At 41.8% G+C, this 24060-nt stretch overlaps 1 protein-coding gene across 4 annotated transcripts in view; it reads left to right on the top strand.

Annotated features, from left to right (window-relative positions):
* PIK3C2G (phosphatidylinositol-4-phosphate 3-kinase catalytic subunit type 2 gamma) overlaps positions 1-24060 on the top strand; it is a 206915-nt gene that overhangs the window by 40071 nt on the left and 142784 nt on the right. For all 4 annotated transcript variants that reach the window (XM_051784414.1, XM_051784415.1, XM_051784417.1 and 1 more), the window contains 3 exons: positions 4118-4151; positions 12269-12464; positions 22349-22471. In XM_051784414.1, coding sequence (XP_051640374.1) covers positions 4118-4151; positions 12269-12464; positions 22349-22471 — 353 coding nt within the window. The remainder of the gene's footprint in view (positions 1-4117; positions 4152-12268; positions 12465-22348; positions 22472-24060) is intronic.

Genomic DNA, 24060 nt, shown 5'->3' with positions numbered 1-24060 from the left:
TCCAACATATACAGGTTCTGCTGAACCAACTTCACGTACTTCCCTGCACAGAGGGGGTAGCACACTTTCCTTTTTCTGTTTCCCCTATTTAGGTTATAAGCCCTTCAGAGCAAGGAACAGCTCTCCTTATCTATGTGTACAGTCTCCAGCACAGCAGAGTGCTGGTCCTGGCTGTGATCTCCAGAGGCTAAAAATGATAAGTGGTGGTGGTGGTGGTGATGATAATGATGCTGTTTGTTTCTCTGTAATGAGAAAAATCATACTGTTCCTGAATACCCTCTTCTGAATGTTAAAAATATTGTGTCCTGATTGAATAGTCTTAAAATATTTTTCTGTCCTAATATTCAGTAAGAAGCTGCTCCACGTTTCTCTTGAAGACTCCTGACTAGACTGTTACTCATTTTTTAGAGTTTTTAAGTTATTGAGGTTTTGTTCCCTTAACATTGCCTTTCAGGCTTGCTTAGCTGAACTGGTTGTCTCTCCCTTGAAGCCTTCCTGTAAAAGCTGCCTGTGACCTTTCCTGACACTCTGCTCTCTCTTACTCCCTCTTTGCTGAACCAGACTTGACTAACAACTGGCTTCAAACAAGTGAAGGGGGATAAAAAAAAAAAGAGTCCAACTATTCCTGCAGTAGCAAACGCTGTTGCTGCTTCTTGCCTTCTCCTCCTTTGAGAAATAGTTGCTAGGACAGTCGATCAGACTGCAGCAATCTAGAAAATGTTCAGGTTTGAGTCTATAAGGAACTTCATCTTTCTCAGCAACTGAACTATAAATGTCATGAAAGCAGTAAAGTATGTTTCTGCATGTTTTGTAACCTGAATACCTCCGTTTTATGAAAATAGAGGTTACACATTATATGCAACTATCTCATGTATAGAATAGAACATGAGTATAACAAATCAGATTGTATCTATATTTATCAATATTTATCCAAAGACAATGGACCAACTTTCCTGCCTGTAGCAACATACGTGGTCAAAATTAGTACTTAGCAGCTAGTTGTTTGACGGAGTACAATTTTTTCAAACCTCTTTTTGAGTTAAACTCGTATTGAATTGTAGGGTCAATTTATGTGAATATGGGCACTGACAAAATTATTAAATATTGCAGTATCAGTGTATCTTGACAGATTGCTTGAATTGTTTCTATTATGTCCATCAGCATAGTACCAAAATGTTTTTTTAGGTAGAAGAGAAGTTTTTTTTCAGACAAGCAAGTAACTTGCACCGTAAGTTTAGTGACATTTTTGAGGTTACCTATTACATCTCAAGTGCTGCAGCATGACACATCAGGTAAAGGAGAAATGCCAAAAAAAAAATAAAATTAATTGCTTTTTCACCATGGTTTCCTGATTCTTTAGTGTAATGTATGGTGTGGTTTTGCATGGAATACTTTTTAACACATCCATTTGGCACATGTGCACATAATGCCTCAGGGAAACCACTGCTTAGTTCTTCCAATGTAAATTATGTAGGGTACCAGTATATATTTGTTTATACGTATCTGTACATGTGTGCTTGCGTACTTGGAAAGAAATTTCAATGTGCTTCTATTTAATTCTGGTTTTATGGAAAAAAAAAAAAGAAAAGCAAAGAAACTTACTTTCAATCTTCTGTGTTTAATTAAATTGTACTTATTACCTCCTTGCTGCCTCCTCACTGCCAGTGCTGTGCATTCCTGTACCATGGTTAAGAGATTATGAAAGCAACTGGCACCAGTGATAGTTTCTTCTTTAGCTGATTGTATCTCTTTATAAATGTGATTCATTCAGTCTCTAACCAACCTAACCTGGGATTTTAAAATCTGTTCAGGGGAGACTCTGGGCCTGATGCACAATCAAAGTTTTTCATCTGTCTTTCTTTTTTTTTCCCCCTTCCTTTCTTACAGCAACTCACAAAAAGTCCTAGGAGATCAAATCCTGCCAGAACAAGCACTAATCCACTCTATATTAAACAGGCTACACTATGTTGAAATTACAAGTGCTGTGCCAAAAGGTTGTTTACTTTCCAAAATTTGAGAGAATTGAACAAAGGTCTCTGTTCCCATTTGTCTGACTGCATTATAAAGATTGTGAAAACGTAATTCTCAGCCTGGATGTCGCTTTTCTCCCCTCAAGTAAGCATTTGACTACTTCTGCTCATATTTACCAGAGAAATGCTTGCAGCTCCAAGCTGGGTGCTAGAGGGAGAGCATGCATCCAGTATTTCTTATGCCACCTCTGCATGCTTTGTAATTTTTGAGAAGCATCATGCTGAACACATATGTACTAACATGAAGCATTCTCAACCCACTGCAAAGAGATTAATGACTGTAGAGGACAGTAAACCTTTCAGGGACATGGGTTCAAACAGCACGAGCCATGAGCAATGCTGAAACAGAAATTACTTTCTAGTCTCTCTGGTCAAGATTTGCGACTCAGTAACTTATTTCTGTGTCACTTTGGTAGATGTAGGTCTGATCACAGAATATCCTGAGTTGGAAGGGATCCATAAGGATCACTGAGTCCGACTCCTGGCTCTGCACAGGAACACCCCCAAGAGTCACACCATGTGCCTGAGAGTGTTGTCCAAACATTTCTTGAACTCTGTCAGGCTTGGTACTGTGACTGCTGCCCTGGGGAGCCTGTTCAGTGCCCAACCACCCTCTAGGTGAAAAACTTTTTTCTAATACCCAGCCTAAATCTCCCCTGGCACAACTTCAGGCCATTCCCTCGAGTCCTGTCACTGGTCACCACAGAGAAGAGATTAGTGTCTGCCCCTCACGAGGAAGTTGTACCTGCAATGAGGTCTCCCCTCAGTTGCCTCTTCTCCAGGTTGAACAGACCAAGTGACCTCAACTGCTCCTCATATGGCTTCCTCTCAAGGCCCTTCACCATCTTTGTAGCCCTCCTTTGGACTTCCTAGTAACTTTCTATCCTTATTATATCATGGCACCCAAAACCTCACCAAATATCCAAGGTGAGGCTGCCCCAGTGCAGAGCTGAGCAAGACAATCCCCTCCCTTGACCTGCTGGCAATTCTTTGTCTGATGCCCCCCAGGACATGGTTGGCCCTCCTGGCTGCCAGGGCACTGCTGACTCATGTCAGAGCCAGGTGAAGACGGGGCAGACTGAGCAGCTGGTGCTCAGGCAGGGGAAGGTGTGCCCACACTTGCCTTTGGACCAAGGCTGGGTCCCACCTGTGGCCCTGGGGCTGATGGTGCTACCAGGAGATGCAGAACTACCTGCCATGACAGCTTTTCCTCTGTGGACAGGGAGGCACAAGCAGTGTCACAATATTTAATTCTGCCCAGAGCAAGGTCTGATGGATGGCAGTTATTGTGCCTGGGGGTTTAATAAATCAGCATTAAAAAAACCAAACAACAAAAAATTTAGTTAGGCTGGTCAGTTCAGTCTAAATAACTGACCTGACCTTTCAGCAGACATAAGCACACAGAAGTTCCTGCTGACAGCAGTGGGATATGAGAGGTGGGAATCTAGATTTTGCCTTAATGTTAGGGATCAAGAGCTGTGTTTAGACACAAAGGGCCTAAACACCCTGTAAATCCCCACACCTAGTATTTCCTGTTGGCTGCCTTTGGCTAGCTGCCTGCTCAAAGGTCACTGAAGAGCATAGCTGTTTTTGCTGATTTGGCACAGGGAACATAGGTGAAATGAAGGGCACTTGGGTGGAGACTTCTTACTCCTCAGCTTTGAAAGGATGCTGAGGCTCTGCTCACTCAGCATGGTTTGGGCTTCATGTCTGAATGTGTAAGGCAGGCAAAGGGATGGAGAGGGAATTCTTACCTCTGTTATTCCAACACAGAGGCTGAGAATGTGTATGTGCCTCTAATGTTGATAAGTGCTTCTTTTTTATCTTGACATACCCAAATGCTGTCAGAAATCAGGTCCTGAGTGATTTGTCTGAGATGGTAGAGGAAGCAGGTGGAAAAGCTGGAGAAAGGAGGTCCTGGGACTGTGAATCCCAGTTATATCTTCTGTCATTGTAACAATAAAATATGTCCTTCCCCATTTTCACCTTATTTTCCACGAGTGCTACTCCTGTAACCATTATAACTGCTACCTGGTCTTTTCTGAAGTAACTGATTACTTCTTTCCCCTCTGGTTTTGTCTTTATAGGATTCACTTCAAAGTATGGAAACACCCAGCAAAGGTAAAGTGTTATTTTTAAAATATGTTAATTCAAGGTATATCGTCAGAAAACACATTTTGCTATTTGTTTGTATTACTGAACTGGTAGAGTTGGCATATTGCTGACATTTACGTATTTAGTCATATTATAAAGTAATTATGACAAGTTAAAAGTTTAAGTAAAAGAGCATTTCCAAAAACTAATCTGGAGACTCAAATATGGAGAATGAATAGTGGAATGAAAGACCTGATTACAGTAAGTGGTGGTCGTGGCAGTTGTCTTTAATTCCAGCTTTTCATATGGAGAAAAGGAAAAACAATGAACTTTGTGGAAGTCTAAATTACTTTTCTGTATGACTTTTCCACTTGACTCCAAGAACTTTCATTCCCTCTCCTTAAGCTTTAGTTCTTTGTGATCTTTTGTTGTACAAATAGTGTTTCATCTAATGACAGACTGTCATAAAAAGAGTAGGTTAAATAACAGTAATGGACAAAATCATAGGCCATTCCTTATTTAATTCCTCAGTTAAAAATAGCTTAGACTCACTGGCTGATGCCCAGCACTGTTGGCATTACTGTGAAGCACCTCACAGACCAAGGGATGAGCAGGAGTCTGTTCTGCCATGGGTTGGATTCCAGGAGGGCTCACCCACATCAGGGCTCCTGCCACACTGGGTCCTGCTCTACCCCTCATGCAGCTGGGAGTGTTACAAGGTTGCTGTCAGAGGTCCCTCCAGCTGAGCACTGGGGTGGGCTGGGATGTGCTCAGGAACTTTGGTCTCTCTCCATTTTATTTGAGAAAAAAAAAGTAGCCTCTGAAGTGCTCTTTTCCCCTCTTTCCTCTGTGTGCTTTTCTCCCACTGCAGGGTGCTCAGAGAGGCAAAAAGGTGAACCAACCACAAAGGCTGCAGCAGCTTTTCAAACCACAGAGGTGGTTCAAATGCAGGTTTCCAAATGCCAGGCTTGTTGTTTCAGCATTATTCAACTTCATGAACAGCAAAAAAAGAAACAGCAATTACATTTGTAAGCTGCCAGGAAAAGCTAAGCAGCTGGAGGGCCAGGAGAGTGGGGGGAGAACATGCAGGTGCAGAAGGAAGAAGGCAGTTTGTAGGATACTTCTCCCTTGGATATGGTCCTTTATCCTGTGCATGTTTTTAATGCTCTTGATGGCAACTAATTGCTGCTGCTGAAAGAATGAATAGTTACTAATCAACATCTACCTTAGAAACATCCTCTCCACACTGTTCAGAAAACCTGACTGGAAAGGATCTAAAACATTCCTCTACTGAATGATATTTCCCAATTTGGATTCCATTGAATCAGCAGCTTCCTCAAGGAAAATCTTATTCACTGAATAACAATAAAGGATTCAGTGTTTACTCCTTACTTCTCTATGCCTATTTGTTTGCATCAGGAAACCTTCAACTGTGAAGTGTTGTGCTTCTGTTTGTTCTTGGCACACCCTAATTTCAAAACAATTGCAGAGTCCTTTTGGTAGTGTAATATTAGAAAGTACAACTTACTGATTGCAAGCCAGAACTTGCCAGGCCATTAGTCATTCTGTAGAGAGGTCTATATTCAAAGTTGTCCAAGGTAACCAATTTTCCAATTGCCCTCTTACATGCACTGATATATATTTAATGTATGTTTTAACATGCTAGATGCCCTGCATCTGCACTTATTTAATAAATTTCTAAAAGTCAGCAAAATATTTAAGGTTAGGCTAATGGGCTAGCATACCAAAGCTGGTGTTAAGATAGTGTCTGAGAAAAAAAAAGTGTAAGTGCAATGACCAAAACTGATCCTCTGGAACCTAGGCCAGACATTTAAGAAGTGGGTAAAACCAAATTACACGTCTTTTCTTTTGGGGATGACAAGCTCTGTTTAGTCCTTTTCTGCTCAGTGCTCCCTTTCATGATAATGCCATGGGGCCTCCCATCCATCGATCTAGGAACACTGAGCCTGAGAGGAATCCAGATGATATTTTCACCTGCTGAAGCTAAAAGTAAAAATTTAATAGGTGGTGAGTTGTATATTCCTGCTGAAATCACCTTTGTGTTTCCTTTTCCACCTCATTTGTGTCCCACCCTTTCTTTTACTTTTTATTAGGCTTAGCAGTCTAGGATTGCAGCCATGCAAAAATCTGCAAGCCTCTGACTCAAAATTAAAGGAAAATCACAGCCTTAGCTCAGTGCTGGTAAATCTTTGCAGATCTCTGGGAAACTTAAACCTAAGCACTTGGCTTTCTCCAGCAGCACAGTTGCAGATGAAGTCAGGGTTGACAGCCAAGGAGGAGACAGACTGCATTTCCCATTTGTACTGTTCTTTTCTGTCTCTTCTATGTATTCGTGTTTATCTTGAAGAAAACAGGATCAAATTTGAACAGCAAGAGCAACTATCAGTTAATCCAACTAACAATTTCCTTTACCTTCCCTCTTTTTTCCCCAAGTGGTAGTTATTACCCTGAGTATCATAAAAGAGTTTTGATTTTCTTCATTATTTCTTCTCCCTACCACAAAAGAAGAAAAGATAGAGGGTACTATTAAAATTAAAGCTTCACTTAATAATTTGTTTAGAAACTGCTTTAATCTTTCCCTTTAATAAAAAATTTTCAGAGGTTTATTATTAGTCATTCACCATGGACTAAGCAAGTCAAAGACTATATTCAGCATATGTAGCCTTGATTTAGTGTTGCAATAACTGCCTTTATTAAGAGTTATCTCTGTAGAACAATTTATTCCATTGCTGTGAATAAAGCAGTACTTATCCATGTTATGCCTGATTCTGGATCATGTTCTTTTTCATCGGTGTGCAGTCCTTAGAATGTTTTAGTGCTTAAAATATTTTTTTATTTCTTCTTAGATGTGAGGAACTATAGGCATTTCTAGACATTAGGACCTTTTGCAGCATCAAGTGTTCACAGAAAATAAAGACAAAGATTACTTATGTTAATAGATATTTAGCACTGGAGTTTGTTGCAGTCCAGAGTGTGAAAAGACAGCAGGCTGGTGCAAAACTGAGTCTGTGCGTGTTCCTCAAAAACTGATGAATGGATGTTTATTCAGTGTCTACAGCCTTGCTACTTCAGGCAGGGGTTTCAGCAGATCAGACATAATAAGAAGCTTTTGGAATTTGATCAGTAGTTCTTTGGGACCCGTCCAGAAAGTCTAGTACACACCAGGAACGACAGTCCTTTTCCAGCTGAATTGCTGCAGTCACTATCTCTTTGAATAAATGCAGACCTGTATTGTTAACAATGAAGTCAGTATTATATTTGAAGAGTGGAAAGGTTCTCTCACTGTGCTTGGCATTTGATAGTGGCTTCTAGACCCGGTCATAAAAATATTCACAACAGAAAGTTGTAAAAAATAAAAAGAGGAAGAAAGGGGAAAAATGGAAGTTTTTTTAAGGTTTTCCTTAAAGTTGAAAACTCCACTTCCTTCCTTTCTTATCACAAACCCATTATATTTTTGTTTTGGAAATAACACTTTTTGTTTTGCAATATGGAAGAATGTCAAGGGCTTTTTATTGATTGCATTTCATCTCTGTAAGTGTCTCTCCTGCATTGTTTTCAAATCAGAGCATGGCTCTTCAACTTTAAGTTGTTGCTGTATTACATTCTGATATGTTGGTCTTAAAGCCAGAGGCTTTTTAATCAAGACCAATTTTTAAATAATTGCAATCCCCCAGTTCTTCAAAAACATTAGGCAGAAGTTATCAAGGCCTTATAAAGCATATAGGAGCAGAGACATTTTTGATAACAGGACAGCGGATTTTTAAGTTGCTTTCAAGGGATAATCCATAGGACTCTTGAACTAGTAGGAAGTAACAATATGGTAAATATTGGTGTTTGGAAGCTGCATCCTATCACTATTTGCATTACAGACTTTTCAGGTTTTTCCTCTTTCTTATTACAACAATGATCTAGTTAATGCTGCTTAGCACTTTACTGAAATGTTAGGAGGTCTTTTCCTGTTGCTTTTTCTGTTTGTTTTTATGGGGGGTTGGAGGGGTTTGTGTGTGTGTGACATAAACTGTATTCAAGATTTTTCTCCTTTTTTTCTCTCTGAAAATAAGTTGGAAAGAAAAATATAAAGCTCCATTTCACAGAAATATTTTTAATGTGTCAAAAAGGTCTTAAGCCTTCATTCCAAATTCTGTTCAACTAGATATTTGACATGTTTTAACCAGACAAAACATGTACAGAGTCAGAGAGAGTGTTTAACATGTATTGAATTGACATCATCTGTTGGTGCAGTAACAGCAAAGTACCTGCTCCATTGGAAGGTCTGGCACTAAAATGTGAATTGTAATACTGGACTGAAAAGAAGAAAGTAAGTGGTGTTCTGTAAGGAATACACTAGTTCCTTACTAAATCCTGAAGGCACCTGCAGGTATATTCATTAATACTTTCAGGGATGGTGCAGATTGTTCTGCTTCTGACCAAGGGTGAAATTTATTCCTTCAGACTTCATGTACAAGGACCGTGTCAGAAATAAGCATATCTGGCAACTGTGGTTAAAGTTCACTTCCCTCGTTCTCATCTCATTTCTGCAAGTCTGATTTCTTCTCACCTTCAGTGAGAAGGTGATGGCAAATAATTTCACAGCAGAAGTAAATTACGAGGTTTGAGTTGCGAGATTATTAATCTTGGTCACAGTTCACTTTGCAGTGTGGTCTGTTCATTGTCTCCTCCCTACTGGTTATGACTGGGGCATCTTTCTAGAAATTGAGTTCTGATACAGCTGCAACAGTGAATCTGCTGTAGGAAGTCCATAGCCTGTGCTATGTAAATCAGTGAAACAGTCTTTTCTCATCTGAGATTTATTAATCATAAAAGTCATCAAACCCAGTAAAGTTCTCTGGCTTCAGGAAGGAGTGATATAATTTCAGTTTACCGAATCCTATTCAGCAGCTCATAAAAATGCAGTGGAAAAATGCTGACCAAGTTTTATGAGTAATGGACATTTACAGACTACCCAAGATGTTTGTCTCTAGTTTAATTAATTGCTACTGGTCTTAATGAGTGAAGAATGGAGTTTTAAAAAGGGTTGGCTCAGGCACAGAAACCATAGAGTTTTTTAAAACTGAGACTACTAAGAGTGAGAAAATGAATGTTGAAAAAAAAATCCTGGAGGTGCAGATCGGGTTGTACTTGGACATTTGCTTACACCTGAGGGCTTCTGTTCCTGAGATTATCTTCATTCTGTATCTCCTAGTAATTAGATGAATAATGCTGAAATTCATTTGATTCCCTTGGCTGGCAGCTGAACTGATTGCTCCTTATTTCTCCATCACTGTCTTTACCCCTTCCATGCCATTATAGCAAGAGACAGCCTGCAGTGCCCATCTCAGGCCCTGTTTCCAGACTGACTCCATTTCTGCAGTCAGGCACAGACCCAGCAAGCCCTTGAGTGAAAGATGGAAATCTGAGAGAGAGAGGAAAAGGAATAACATCTCCCAGCTCCCTTCAGCAGGGAGTCTCATGGACATTGTCTGCAACTAAGTGAAGACTTCCAACCTTGCTCCATCTCCCCACAGTAACACAGGGGGCAGTTCTCCGACAGCGAGAAGACTTTTTGCACCTCATCACTGGCAGATAGAAGCATGTTATAATAATTATGGCAAAAATTCCCCACTCAATTTTGGTGGGTTTTCTTTGGTTTAGTTGAGTTTTCTCTTTGCTTGTCTGGTTTTTACATATCTGATATTCTGCTTGGTGACAGGTAAACCATGAGAATAGTTTTTCTGCAAACATGGTCAATGGACAAGATAGCTTGGATATAGTGACAGGCATCTTGCATCTTACACAGTTCCTTGCCTGGCATGTGTAAATTTTCTGTTATGGAAAATACTCACCCTATTGTGTGTGTTTCTCCTGACTTTCCTTTTTTTGGGAATCCTTTGTCCAAGGAGTATTCCCTGCTTTCTGTGGCTTAGCTGAGATATAACACGTTTCCTCTTGTTCTGGAGACAAAATTTGAAACATTGCCTTAAATCCTATTATATGGGTTGTATAAAAACAACCTGTTATAAAAACAGTCTGTTTCCACAGATTCTGAGCTATGTTTTACCCTCTTTTGGAGAAAATGCCAGGAAGGTTCCACTCAGCAATCATTGACTGCAGCAGGCCAATTTGCATAAATAAGGATTTTGCTGTTATACTGTATCTACCTATCAGCCACTTTGAACAGCTTGGAGACAGGGAATCTCCCCAGTAGCTGTTTGCTCTAAATGTAAATAGTGTGGTACTTTTCAGATAAGGTAGGAAGTACTGGTTCAAACAGTAGTCAGGTTATGTCCTCTTCTGGACCTCTTAAGGTTCTATGTGTATGACTATAGGTAAGTTCTGGGGATGTAAAAGAATTCAGTGCAAATTAAACATTTAGTTTGGAAGGTAATAAGTGATGACACATCCAGGAGAACTGGCTATGAGAATGAAATGGTATTCTAGGGGAAAAATCATTAGAGGAAAATATTTATTCAAAACAGTTATGGTGGAGGATGATAAATGGTGAAATATTGAAGAGAATAAATAAAAAAGTAATTAAAAACAAGTGCTAGACAGAGAGGTATACACAGAGAGTAAAAGGACTGAGTTTTCTTAACCTGTTAATCTCTAAAATGATTCAGTTTTCATATGTGGAAGGTGATTACAACATACCAAGGTGTAGTAATCTAGGTAATCCTTCATGTGTGCAATAATTTGCTGTAAATATTTTTAGTAGCAAACCCCACTATATGTCAAACTATTTTAGTTTTATGTATATTTCTATTGTTACAGAGTTAAAATTTGTCTATTATAAAACGAAGACTGAAATAATTTCTTGGCACTGTTTGCAATGCATTTTGTGACTCAGTAGTTCTGAGTATTTGCTAGTTTAAAGGTAAAAGGTATCAAAGAAGGAGAATAAAATTCCAGACTGAGGATACAGTTTTTTGGACACATTTCTGTCAGGAAACTGAGATAGCTAACTCCAGTGAATTGTGGTATCTGTATGTGATGTTGGGCAGGATTCCTGCATCTATTCCAAGTATAAAAACTAATAGATGTCTCAGACTTCCTATTCCTGGGTTGTTTCTTTTTTTTTTTGCCCCCCATAGTCACTATTAGTTAATAGATAGCTGCTGACTACAGTGGGCACAAAAGTTTAGGGAGCACGTCAAGAGCTGTAACAAGTGGTGAGAGTATGTTCTTGATCATGTAGAAACCCAAGAGTTAGAGGGGTGAAAAAAGGAGAAATTGTCTTCCTCTTGGAAGGCTAATCATCTTGATCTTGGAATGATAGAATGTACTATGACACTTTCTCTCTCAGCCCGTCCCTTGCCTTAGAAATGAGTGCTCTTAACAGCTCTCTTCACTCGACAGAGGCTGCCAGGACTGGGCATTTTAATTTACACTGGTAATCAGGCAATCCCAAGCTGCTCCAAAAACAGAGAGAGGGAAAATAGATAAAAGTCAGTAATTGCATCAAAAAAAAAAAAAAAAAAAAAAAAAAGGCACTGCAGAGCTGAAGCCAGAGGAAATAACAGTGATATTTCATATGTATTTCTGCATTTCATATGTATTCCCATGGCTATGTATTTCAGTGTCCATTGTTGTGTAATGTTATCACAAGTCCATGACCATCTGAGTGCTGACTATGTCTGATTGTGGCTGCTATTGTGTGTGTTTTGTGAATTGTTTACCTACAGTTACAACAGCTTAAGGTCTTAAAATTTAACCAATGCCTTTTCTCCACTCTACTGCTGCATTGCCAGTTCCCTTGAAGTAAGTAGCTACTTAGTGCTGAAGTCAAAAAACACCTACTTAATAAAAATCCTTCCAGCACGAAAATTCACAGACTGAAATGGCATCTCTGAGGCACACACTAACTTGCTGTAGTTGAAAATGCTTACTTTGAAAATGCCTTAATTTGAAAGCACTGTAATGAAAGACTGTTAATGATACCCCAGAAATGAGCTAAGGCTGCTTTCAGAAGCACAGATGGCTAATTGGCTTCAGTTGGTAGGTTATGTCACTTTAATTAAATTTTATTAGGGAAGCATTTGAAAGCTCTAACTGATGGTTTAAGATAAATATGGTTCTTCATAAATGACCTATTGGTAACCTTTATTTATTTCTCTCTCTCCTCTCAGTGTTAATAGAGGCTGCTGTGACTGAGCTCTCTGTGGCCATCTCTCGTCTCATCCATGTTTACAGCAGCAGCTTTGATGCAAATTTCCAGCTTGCCAGCATACCCAAAAGCCCTTCCTGTGCAGACATCAGCCTCGATTCCCAGCTCAACTTTACTGTTTATGCTGCCCATAACATCCCAGAAGCCTGGGTGAACAGGTAGGAGGAGGTCCAGCAAGTGTTCACAAGAACACTCTTTCATCACATATTTTTCACAGATACCAGCTTAGCTCTGTTGCTTTGGTGATACTTTTATATTAATGTTAGAGGCTGAGTGGGTGTATTTCTACTGTTTTTCTAGCATGAAGTGCATTTACTTAAGCTTGACTAGCTAGGAGACTTCCAGGCCCCATGGGTAGATGGAGAATCAGGGAGGTAGCCTGGCTGATTGCCCTTGACCATTGTGGAAGGATGGTAACAGAAACAACCTCAGAGCACTGGCCTTGATGGGTGTGTTCAGAAATGCTTCCATGACTGACTTGCTCAGTGGGAAGGAGGAATGGGTGTGTACTGCAGGCCTAGAGAGTTTGGGCTGGGGCTCTGTGTGGTCTCTGCAGCACAAGTGGAAGGGTTGGAGGCCAGCTTACCCAGTTAAACAGAGGGGTGATTTTGCTTCAACCCAACCTGAATGAGGCTTTCTCAGCAACTTTTGCTTGTGGTGTATTCAGCATTACATGACTAAGCATCTGCATTGACTATCCTCTTTATGGAAGGTGATTAAAATAAATGTAATTTGCAGATCCAGGTATAGCTGGTATAGCAGCATAACATAAAAAGAAAGAGGGAGATAACTTTAATAAAAAGCTGATTGGAGTATTCTCTTCTGTATTGGTAAAATTTGGTAGAAGTAGTTGTCTCTTGTTTTAAATATCTGCTTTTCCTACTTTGAGCAAAACTGGTGTTCTCTTACCACTCCATTGTACTCAAAGAAGAAAAGGGGACCACGCTCTGGTAGCATTGTTTTTGAGTCAAAATGTGGTTCTCAATTTTCCCTTGCTTCCATTTTACCTTGTATTCCAAATGACAGTGGATTCATTTGTATTAGACTGTGAGCAAGAGTGTACTATACAGCATTAGCTGTAATTAACAGTTTTATAAAAATCTAAGAGACTTTGTGTTAGTTAATAAAAGCAGAACTATAATCACTATCCTGATTTCAAATGGTTATACCATTCCCACTGCATTTTGTTGTACCAAAAAAATTGGAAATTACATATGACCTAAAGGCCACTGATGACTTCAGTGCTGTGTTCAAGAATGTGAAAATGAGAATTTCTCTTCCTCCTTAATCTCCCATTTCCAGTCTTTCCAATATTCATATTCCATAGCACGGATTTCTTAACATGGACTGCTACTCTGACACCTGCTTTCCTCAAGTACTTTCAGTAACATCAATCACATGCATATTCCCCATTCTTATTTCTGCACTGCATGAATTCGTGCTGACTATGTCATGGATCTAATTTTCCCTCTCCTGAAGGTCACATTTAATGATTTTGCTGCCTTTTTTAATATATATTTTAGTATATAACTCCCTGTGCTGGTTTAAAAGTTAACCAGCAGGGGGAATGAACCCAACTCAAAGGAGAGATTATAAGTCAGAATAACAATTTATTAAAATAATACAGTAAGTACAATAATACAAACAAACAATTGGTCTCAACCCACAAAAACCCAAATGTGTAACCCAGTACCCTGGGGCCTGAACAAAGTGGTGTTCCTTGGGCCCTGTTTGAGTCCAAAGTAAAGGGAGAGGGGAAGAACCTGCTGGTGGGAGAGCTGCTGCAGTCTGGCCAGAACTGGTGATCGCAGTCCAGTGGTGGTCTAAGTCTGGTTGAGAGCGATGAGATGCAGCCGTCCTCTGGATCCCACGAGTGGGTTAAAAATGTTCCAAAACTCCAAGATTATATATCCTCCAGTTCAGGCAGGAATGCTTGGTACTCTCCTCAGGGCGGGGAGTTCACAAAGGGTGTGAGGACAGAAACATCCTCCTATCTCACAGGCCTCTTAACACCTAGTTTATAGCCTGAGGAGTCAGGCTCTATGGGCAGAAGGTGCGAATAGTCTATTGACAACAATAGTCTAGTTTCTGGGAAATGACATGGAAGGCTATAGAATACAGTTTTGGGTTACACCCACCATGCTCTATGGGCAGAGGGTGCGAATAGTCTATTGACAACAATAGTCTAGTTTCTGGGAAATGACATGGAAGGCTATAGAATACAGTTTTGGGTTACACCCACCATGATGAACTGATCTCAGCTGTCCTAACTAGGACATTATCCACCCCTTATTCTATGCCATCCATGTCATGCCCAAATTAACCCCCTTTAAAAACTATATCCCTTTAAAACTATATACATCTATCTATCTATCTATCTATCTATATATATACAATGAAACATTACAGACCATTCTCACTCAAAATTAGGTCCCCTTGTGGTACACAACGTGTCTCCCCATCTTTTTGCATTACCCACCACGTGGAACCAGGTCCCTGAGCAAAAACAATCCCTCGGATGGGTTTGCCTTTGCTTGAGGTGGGACTAATCCAAACAGTCTTCCCTAACATTCCTCTCATATGTACCACGGGGACTTTATCTCCATCTACAGTATGCAAAAGTTCTGATTGGGCAGGGCCAGCTCGATTGATGGAACCTCTGGTGTTGACCAACCAGGTGGCCTTTGCTAAATGCAGCTCCCAGTGTTTGAGAGTCTCCCCACACAGTGCCTTCAGAGTGGTTTTCAGCAGTCCGTTGCACCGCTCAACTTTTCCAGCAGCTGGTGCATGGTAGGGGATATGATACACCCACTCAATGCCGTGCTCTTTGGCCCAGGTGTCTACGAGGCCATTCTTGAAATGGGTCCCATTATCAGACTCAATTCTCTCCGGGGTGCCGTGTCGCCACAGGACTTGTTTTTCAAGGCCCAGGATGGTATTCCGGGCAGTGGCATGAGGCACGGGGTATGTCTCCAACCATCCAGTGCTTCCTTCTACCATGGTCAGTACGTAGTGCTTACCCTGGCGGGTTTTGGGGAGCGTGATGTAGTCAACTTGCCAGGCTTCCCCATACCTGTACTTTGACCACCGTCCACCATACCATAGAGGCTTCACCCGCTTGGCCTGCTTGATGGCAGCACATGTCTCACAGTCATGGATGACCTGTGAGACAATGTCCTTGGTTAAGTCCACCCCTCGGTCACGAGCCCATCTGTATGTTGCATCTCTCCCCTGGTGACCGGAGGCGTCATGGGCCCATCGAGCCAGAAATAATTCTCCTTTGTGCTGCCAATCCAGATCTACCTGAGAGACTTTAATCCTGGCAGCTCGGTCCGCCTGCTCGTTGTTATGATGCTCCTCATTAGCCCGTTTCTTGCCTACATGAGCGTCTACGTGACGGACCTTCACACTCAGCTTCTCTACCCGGCCAGCGATGTCCTGCCACATCTCCGCCGCCCAGATGGGTTTCCCTTGGCGCTGCCAGTTGGCCTTTTTCCATCTTTCCAGCCATCCCCACAGAGCATTGGCCACCATCCATGAGTCAGTGTAGAGATAGAGTCTTGGCCACTTCTCTCGTTCAGCTATATCCAAAGCCAACTGAACGGCTTTAAGCTCTGCAAACTGACTTGACCCACCTTGTCCTTCAGTCGCTTCTGCAACTCGCCGTGTGGGACTCCATACAGCTGCCTTCCATTTTCGGTTTGTCCCTACAATGCGGCAGGAGCCATCCGTGAAGAGCACATATCGCCTTTCATCTGCTGGTAGCTTGTCATATGGTGGGGCCTCCTCAGCCCGTGTCACCTTCTCCTCCTCTTCTTCAGAGGATAGTCCGAAACTCTCACCTTCGGGCCAATTGGTGATAATTTCCAGAATCCCAGGGCGATTAGGATTCCCTATCCGGGTTCGCTGCGTGATCAGAGCCATCCACTTACTCCATGTGGCATCGGTGGCATGATGTGTGGAAGGAACTCTTCCCTTGAACATCCAGCCCAGCACTGGTAGTCGGGGTGCCAGGAGGAGCTGCGCTTCGGTGCCGATTACTTCTGAGGCAGCTCGAACTCCTTCATAGGCAGCCAGGATCTCTTTCTCAGTTGGTGTATAGCTGGCTTCAGATCCTTTGTATCCCCGACTCCAGAATCCCAGCGGTCGTCCTCGGGTCTCCCCAGGCACTTTCTGCCAGAGGCTCCAAGAAGGGCCATTCTCCCCGGCTGCGGTGTAGAGCACGTTCTTCACGTCCTGTCCTGTCCTTACTGGCCCAAGGGCTACTGCATGGGCAATCTCCTGTTTAATTTGTTCAAAGGCTTGTTGTTGTTCGGGGCCCCACTGGAAATCATTTTTCTTCCGTGTCACAAGGTAGAGAGGGCTTACAATCTGACTATACTCGGGGATATGCATCCTCCAAAAGCCCACAGCGCCTAGGAAAGCCTGTGTTTCCTTCTTGCTGGTTGGTGGGGACATGGCTGCTATTTTGTTAATCACCTCCATTGGAATTAGGCGGCGTCCATCTTGCCACTTCACTCCTAGGAACTGAATTTCCTGAGCAGGTCCCTTGACCTTACTCCGTTTAATGGCAAAACCGGCTCTTAGGAGAATCTGGATTATCTTCTCTCCTTTCTCGAAGACTTCGCCCGCTGTGTTCCCCCATACAATGATGTCATCAATGTACTGTAGGTGCTCTGGAGCCTCACCCTTTTCCAGTGCAGTCTGGATCAGTCCATGGCAAATGCTGGGACTGTGTTTCCACCCCTGAGGCAGTCGATTCCAGGTGTACTGCACACCTCTCCAAGTGAAAGCAAATTGTGGTCTGCACTCCGCTGCCAAAGGAATGGAGAAAAAGGCATTGGCTATGTCAATGGTGGCATACCACTTGGCTTCCTTGGACTCCAGCTCATACTGGAGCTCCAGCATGTCCGGCACAGCAGCACTCAGGGGTGGTGTGACTTCATTGAGTCCACGGTAATCCACCGTCAGCCTCCACTCTCCGCTGGACTTACGCACTGGCCATATAGGGCTATTAAAGGGTGAGCGAGTCTTGCTGACCACCCCCTGGGTCTCCAGTTCGCGGATCATCTTATGTATAGGGGTCACAGAGTCTCGGTCGGTGCGGTATTGCCGACGGTGCACTGTTGCTGTGGCTATCGGTACCAATTGTTCTTCAACCTTCAGCAGTCCCACAGCAGAGGGGTCCTCTGAGAGACCAGGCAAGGTGTTCAACTGTCTAATTTCCTCCGTCTCCACAGCAGCTATGCCAAAAGCCCAACGAAGTCCTTTTGGGTCTTTGAAATACCCACTCCTCAGGTAATCTATGCCAAGGATACACGGGGCCTCTGGACCAGTCACGATGGGGTGTCTGTGCCATTCCTTCCCAGTCAGGCTCACTTCAGCTTCCAGTACAGTCAGCTGTTGGGATCCCCCTGTCACCCCAGAAATAGAGATGGATTCTGCCCCTACGTATCTTGATGGCATTAATGTACATTGTGCGCCAGTGTCCACTAAAGCCTTATATCTTTGTGGCTCTGATGTGCCAGGCCACCGAATCCACACAGTCCAATAGACTCGATTGTCCCTCTCCTCTACCTGGCTAGAGGCAGGGCACCCCTAGTCCTGGTCATGGTACTCATTGTGCTCTTCTTGTGGGTATGACCTGGAGGTCCCTTCAAGAGGATCAGACGTATCATCATTCCTGTACCGTCTGGAGTCTTGCCCACGAGAGACTGGAGCAACGTTTACCCTTGAAGAGTTCTTTATGGTATTTGTTCCTCTTTTCAGTTCACGTACCCGGGCTGCTAAGGAAGAGGTGGGTTTCCCATCCCACTTCCTCATATCTTCTCCGTGCTCACGGAGGTAAAACCATAGATCGCTACGTGGAGTGTACCTTCTCTCCTTAGCTGGGGGACGCTGGCTCCTGATAGCAGAGACTCTTGTTCGTCCTGGCGAGATATGGAAAATCCCTTCCTTAATTTCTTCTCTTAGCTTCTGGTGTCCCTCTTCAATTTTCTCTTCTAGGCTTCGGACGTGTTCAGCCAGTTTGGTTTCCACAGATGAGACGTGGGCTCGTAATGGGGCGGTGACAGTGTCTTCATAAATCCTGAGTTTGCTAACCAATGCTCCCACCTTGTCCTCTCCCTCCCTCCATTGCAGCGTTGCTAAGTAGCGGGAATACATTTCTGGCCCGAGTCGTGCAAACTTTAACCACATTTGGGAGGTGCACTGTACGGCATCTGGACTCTTAGGGAATCTTTCATCCTCTGAAAAGATTATCTCCAGTACAGCTAACTCCCTTAAGCACCGGATACCTTGTTCCATCGTGTTCCACTGTCCTTGCTGTACGTGGAGGTCCTCCTTGCAAAGGTATCTCTCCCTCACACTGGACAACAGTCGCCGCCAGAGGCTGAGAGTTTCCTGCCTCCTTCCAATCCCCTGATCAATGACTACATCTCGAGACAGGGATCCCAGCTGTCTGGCTTCACTCCCATCTAGGATCGTATCGTTAGCTGCGGCATCCCAGATTCGGAGCAGCCAGGTCAGAATGGACTCGTTCGCCTGTCGTGTGAACTCTCTCCGGAGCTCACGTAGCTCACCCAGGGATAGGGACCGAGTGATTATTTCTGGCTCTGTCTCCTCCGGTGGATGTGAAGGTCCCGCCTCTTCGTCATCATTTGCTATGCGAACTGATTTAGTCTTTGATTTCCTTTTCTGGACAGGGGCGACTGCTATTGGTTTTGCTTGTTCTTCTGGCTCCTCGATGGTTTGTGTGGACACGGTGCTGGTTGGTTCATTTCTTTCTCCCTCTGACTCAGCTGTGGTTTGGGTGGACGTGGTGTCTGCGGATTTGGTCCTTCTCTCCTCGCCCTGACAGTGCTGTACCATGTCAAGCAGTGCCCGGTAGGCAGTGGCCAGGGCCCAGCAGGTTGCTGTGAGCTGGCCATCTCTGGAGCTGCCAGAGCATTTTTCCTTCACCAGTCTTATCATGCTAACAGGATCCTGCAGTTGTTCAGGGGTGAATTTCCAGATCATTGGAGGAGAAAACTTTTCCAAATACTGGCTGATGTCCTCCCACTTCCCGTGCCACTCAGCATTATCTGCTCCCAGGGCAGGTGTCCAACCAACCTCCCTAAAAGGCACTTTTCTGACCCTAAACATGGTGTACACAGTACAGAGCAGACAGAGCAACACTAACAATAACATTATGCTGTCCTTAACATCAAAAGGGAACTCAATATTTTCAAAAACTGTTTTAGCAGGTCTGAAGGGGAAGAAGGAGGTGGGAGGCTGGAAACCATCCACCCCTGTTCCCCCAAAAAGCTGGGTACGATTTTTAATGAGGCCCCAGAGGTAGCAACCCAAACCAGGACAGGCAAACAGGACTGAATACACATTTACAATGAAACTCATTGCTTCTGATGTTAGAATGACATAAACATAATATACTAATAAAGCAATTTGGATCCCTCTCCCTGGTCTTAAAGAGAGCATCAAAACAGGCAAATAATACGCCATCTGTGGAAATATGAACAGGCTCAAATACAACATCCATGTGAGTGCATCAAACAACATGGTGATCAGGGAGTTTCTATATTCAAATAGACAAATGCTTCAAATGAAATTGTGATTCTGACTTCTCTCTCTCTGCCCGACGTTTGGAGGACACTCCCTGCATATATATAATATATATACTTATTTTATATATAATATGTATATATTTTTATACATATAATATATATATTATAAAGGCTAGAATTTTGACATCCCTCGCTGTCTGTCTCACATTGGTTTTCCTATACATAAGTATAGAAACATACATGATAAATGGCTTTTCTTTTAATTCTTTGAGATAATGGAGATTTGTCTCATATTTTACAGGGTCATGTTTATGAGGTGTCAAATCCATCTCAATTTCACTTTCATTGTTCGATTTTTTTGTCAATTTTTATATCTGTGTTCTCAATTTCAACATTATTATGCAACTTGTAATGTCTGTACAGTAATTCAGGAATATGTCTATATGAGGACAGGAATATGTCTTACTGTCCTCATTAAAAAGATTGGTACAGACATTATAAGCTGCAGAAGAATATTGCAAAACTGGTAACCTTTATTTACTTATTTACATTTCTTCTTGTTTCTTTTATCTGTTTGTTTTTCTATTTCATTTAAATTCCAAGCAGATGTGCCTTATTTGCTGCCAGTGGCATAACACTGCTATCTTCATGTTTCACTGCATTTGTTTCTACAGCCAAAACCAATCAGGTTCCTGTCTACATCTGGGTGATGTGAAGTGATCTTTGGGACAAAACTACAGAATCATGAAATCTTTGAATTCACAGGGAGGCTGCTTAGGCAAAATGCTCTGCAGAGACCTAAAATGGGTTGAAGTGCATGCACTCTGAGCAACCTGTTTGACTTCAGTCAGAATGAACATTGTATAAGCATTAATCTTCCCAGGATTAGGTCCTTATGATTTATGAATCAGGAATATGTCTGTATATTGTGTATTGGTGCTTCTGCTTAAGCAGCAATACTTAGTAACTTGATTGTATTAAAACCTATCACTTCCTGAACTATCCTCCAGCTGTTTGCAATGTTTGGACTCTAGGGGAAGCATTTTCCTAGTCTTACAAGGTGTTTTTTCTCTCTCTGCATTGATGCCTCATAGGTACTACAGATTACAGATAATTTTCTTGGAATAAACAAAAACAAAAACAAAAAAAAAAAGAGAGAGAGAAATTGAGAAGCAAATCTGCTACAATAATTATAAAAATTATTATAATGTTCTGGAAGAGATCAGCCATCATTCTTATAAATATGACAAATTCAGGCACCTTCAGTCTGCGACTGCTTCAAATTTCCTGTTCACATTTGACTGTTTCCATGCTCATTATTCTTGTACAGAATGAGAAATAAAGCTGAGACTGGCAGGAAGATCTGGAAGTTACAAGACTCATTAAGAACATTAGTTATTTATACTCTATGGGTTTATTTTGACTAATATTTTAAAAGATCTCAGTAAGAAGAATATGAAACAACAGATAGGCCCAGTCCCAAATTCCCAAATTTCACTGTGAAGGCTGTTGGAGAACTGTCTGAAGAAAACTAACACAGAGGCCTTTAATGCTTCTGCTGTAAAGAATATATAGATTCCCTTAAGTAGTAACCCTTTTTTCAGGTTGGGAAAAGTAATTCTAAATAGAATCACACTATGACCTGGGTTGGAAGGGATCTTAAAGATCATCTAGTTCAGGGACACCTTCCACTAGCCCAGGTTGCTCAGAGCCCCATCCAACCTGGCCTTGAACACTTCCAGGGATGGGGCAGCCACAGCTTCTCTGGGCAACCTGTGCCAGGGCCTCACCACCCTCACAGGGAAGAATTTGTTCCTAATACCTAATCTGAACCTACTCTCAGTTTGAAGCCATTTCCACTTGTCCTGTCACTGTATGCCCTTGTAGAATGTTCCTCTCCAGCTCTCTTGTAGATTCCCTTCAGGTACTAGGAGGTGCTCTGATGTCTCCCTGGAGCCTTCTCCAGGCTGAACAACCTCAACTCTCTCAGCCTCTCTTCACAGGAGAGATGCTCCAGCCCTCTGAGCATCTTTCTGGCCTCCTCTGGACCTGCTCTGGCAGTTCTGTGTCCTTCATATGTTGGGGGCCCCAGAGCTTGTCGCAGTTGTCCAGGTGGGAGATTTACTGTTGACTGTATGACAAACAAGTAGCAGCACTTCAAAACTTATGTCCAAAGTTTCCTTCAGTGCAATAATAAAAAAAAAAAAAGTTAGCCTTAATAACAAAAACATGAAAGAGAACCCAGATGTCTTAAGAATTTTTTTTGAACTCAGAAAAATTAAAAAACCAGACAACCCAAAATAAACACCCCTTCACACACACATTAATGTGAGATTCATTATTTGAATTCTTTTTTTCAGGTAAGGATGGATCTTCACAAGTTTCTGAATGGTTAACTCCAAATTTACTGTGCTGGACATGGTACATTACAATTAATCTTTTTTGTTGTTTCTGTTTCCTTTTTTTTTTCCTTTTTGTAGCTACAAAGTTTTCTCTTTTTCCTGTTCACTGACTTATGCTGGGAAGACAATATGCCAAGTGAAGATTTGCAAAAATACTCCAGTTAGAAGATCCTTCTTTTTCCTGGCTGACTGGAACGAGAAGTAAGTTTGGGTCTGTGTTTGATATAAGTTTGTCTGACAGATATTGCAAATCAAATATTCATTTTAAACAAACAAACAAACAAAAAACCCAACAAAACCTAAACAGCCACATCTTTTTAATGAATCTTCTTCTGAGCAAATTAATTCACAGAAACTTAGGGAGATGGAAGTGAGAAAGAAGTGGGGTAGCCAGTGGAAGAGAAATAGGACTAAGGCAAGTCTGGTCTTAGAGCAGCTTTTATTCACTGGAAGCATCGTGGAGGAATACTGGAACCAAAAGGAGATGCAACTAAAGGCTGTATTTCTGTCCTCTTTTGAGGAATTCCACCTTTTGGATCCAATTCTAGTATATAAGCAATCCAACCTGAAAACTCATTGTAATATTTCTGTAAAGGTTCTTTTTTACAAACCAGCAAGGCTGTTGTGGTTTGTTGGTTTGGGGTTTTGTTTGTTTCTTTGCTTGCTTGGTTTTGGGGGGCTGTGTGTTTGTTTTTTATAAGAAGGATCTTCAGTTTTAAACTGAGGGCTTTCATTTGAGATTGGAAGTTTAGTGTGAAAATTACTAATTGCCTCTCACCTGCCTGTCTGCTTTGAAGAAAATAATTCCCCTGAAAAACAAAGCACACACTCAAACAACATTTGTTTAAGGTAATGGGATGACAAAAAGTATACTTGCAATAGATGAGAAGAAGTATGCTTTTCTTGGTGATTTGGTAGTAATATGAAATTCTTTCAGCTTCCTGAGCATGACATGTTTATGTTTACAGTCTTTCAAATTTTTGGTATTTCGCACCAGTGTTTACTGTATTCTAAATCTGAAAGCAGCTTGATTACATTGGAATTGAGCAAAGGCTACAAGCAATCTGAAAGGTGGTTTTTAAAATTACAGTTCAATACAGAGTGTAATTCATAACTTCTCTTTGCCTTTATGCAAGACACACAGCAGTTGCAAGCTGGTCATATGGGAGTAGACCTTTTTATGTCAAATGTGTTATACATCTGTCTTAATGGAGATTTTACATAACCTTCTTGTACAGCACTCCTAACAGATATAGGAACAGCAGTAGGTCTGCCCTATGATGAAGAAACAAAATGGGTGCACTTCTGCTGAGCATCCAAATGGGTATTTTTAGGGCTTAACATCTGCTTTGGTGCCTCAGTTGAGTCCAGAGTGTTTGAGTGAATAACCCTCAGTCTTTTGTATGATTCTGAAGCAACTGCTGTCCGTGTGTTTAAAAAATTGGATCATTCTTGTATGCATTGTAGGAATTTTCACCTTCTCCAGGTTTTGGTCAAGTACTTTCTTATGGTACATGGGGGCAGATATAATTGAAGTGTAAGGGAAGGATTGTATTTCTTAAGAGCATATTTGGCTTCTAAAATGTGGGTGAAGCCTTTCTGGAATGCATCTTACAAAAGCTTTTCTAAAACAAAATATACCGAGATAGAGTAGAAGTAAATTTTTAGCTGTAACTGAAACAGGAACTCTGCTCTTCTTCCATTTCATGAAAATGTAAAGCAGTCAGACTGACACTTCAGGCTTTCTGCTGAAATCTCTCTCTCTCCAAAATAATTATTAAATGTGTGCA

Source organism: Manacus candei, unplaced genomic scaffold (assembly GCF_025592945.1).
Source record: "Manacus candei isolate 608988 ecotype Guabito, Panama unplaced genomic scaffold, ASM2559294v1 h1tg000018l, whole genome shotgun sequence".
In the NCBI taxonomy this organism is placed as follows: Eukaryota; Metazoa; Chordata; class Aves; order Passeriformes; family Pipridae; genus Manacus; species Manacus candei.
This window is presented reverse-complemented; position numbering and strand designations above follow the sequence as displayed.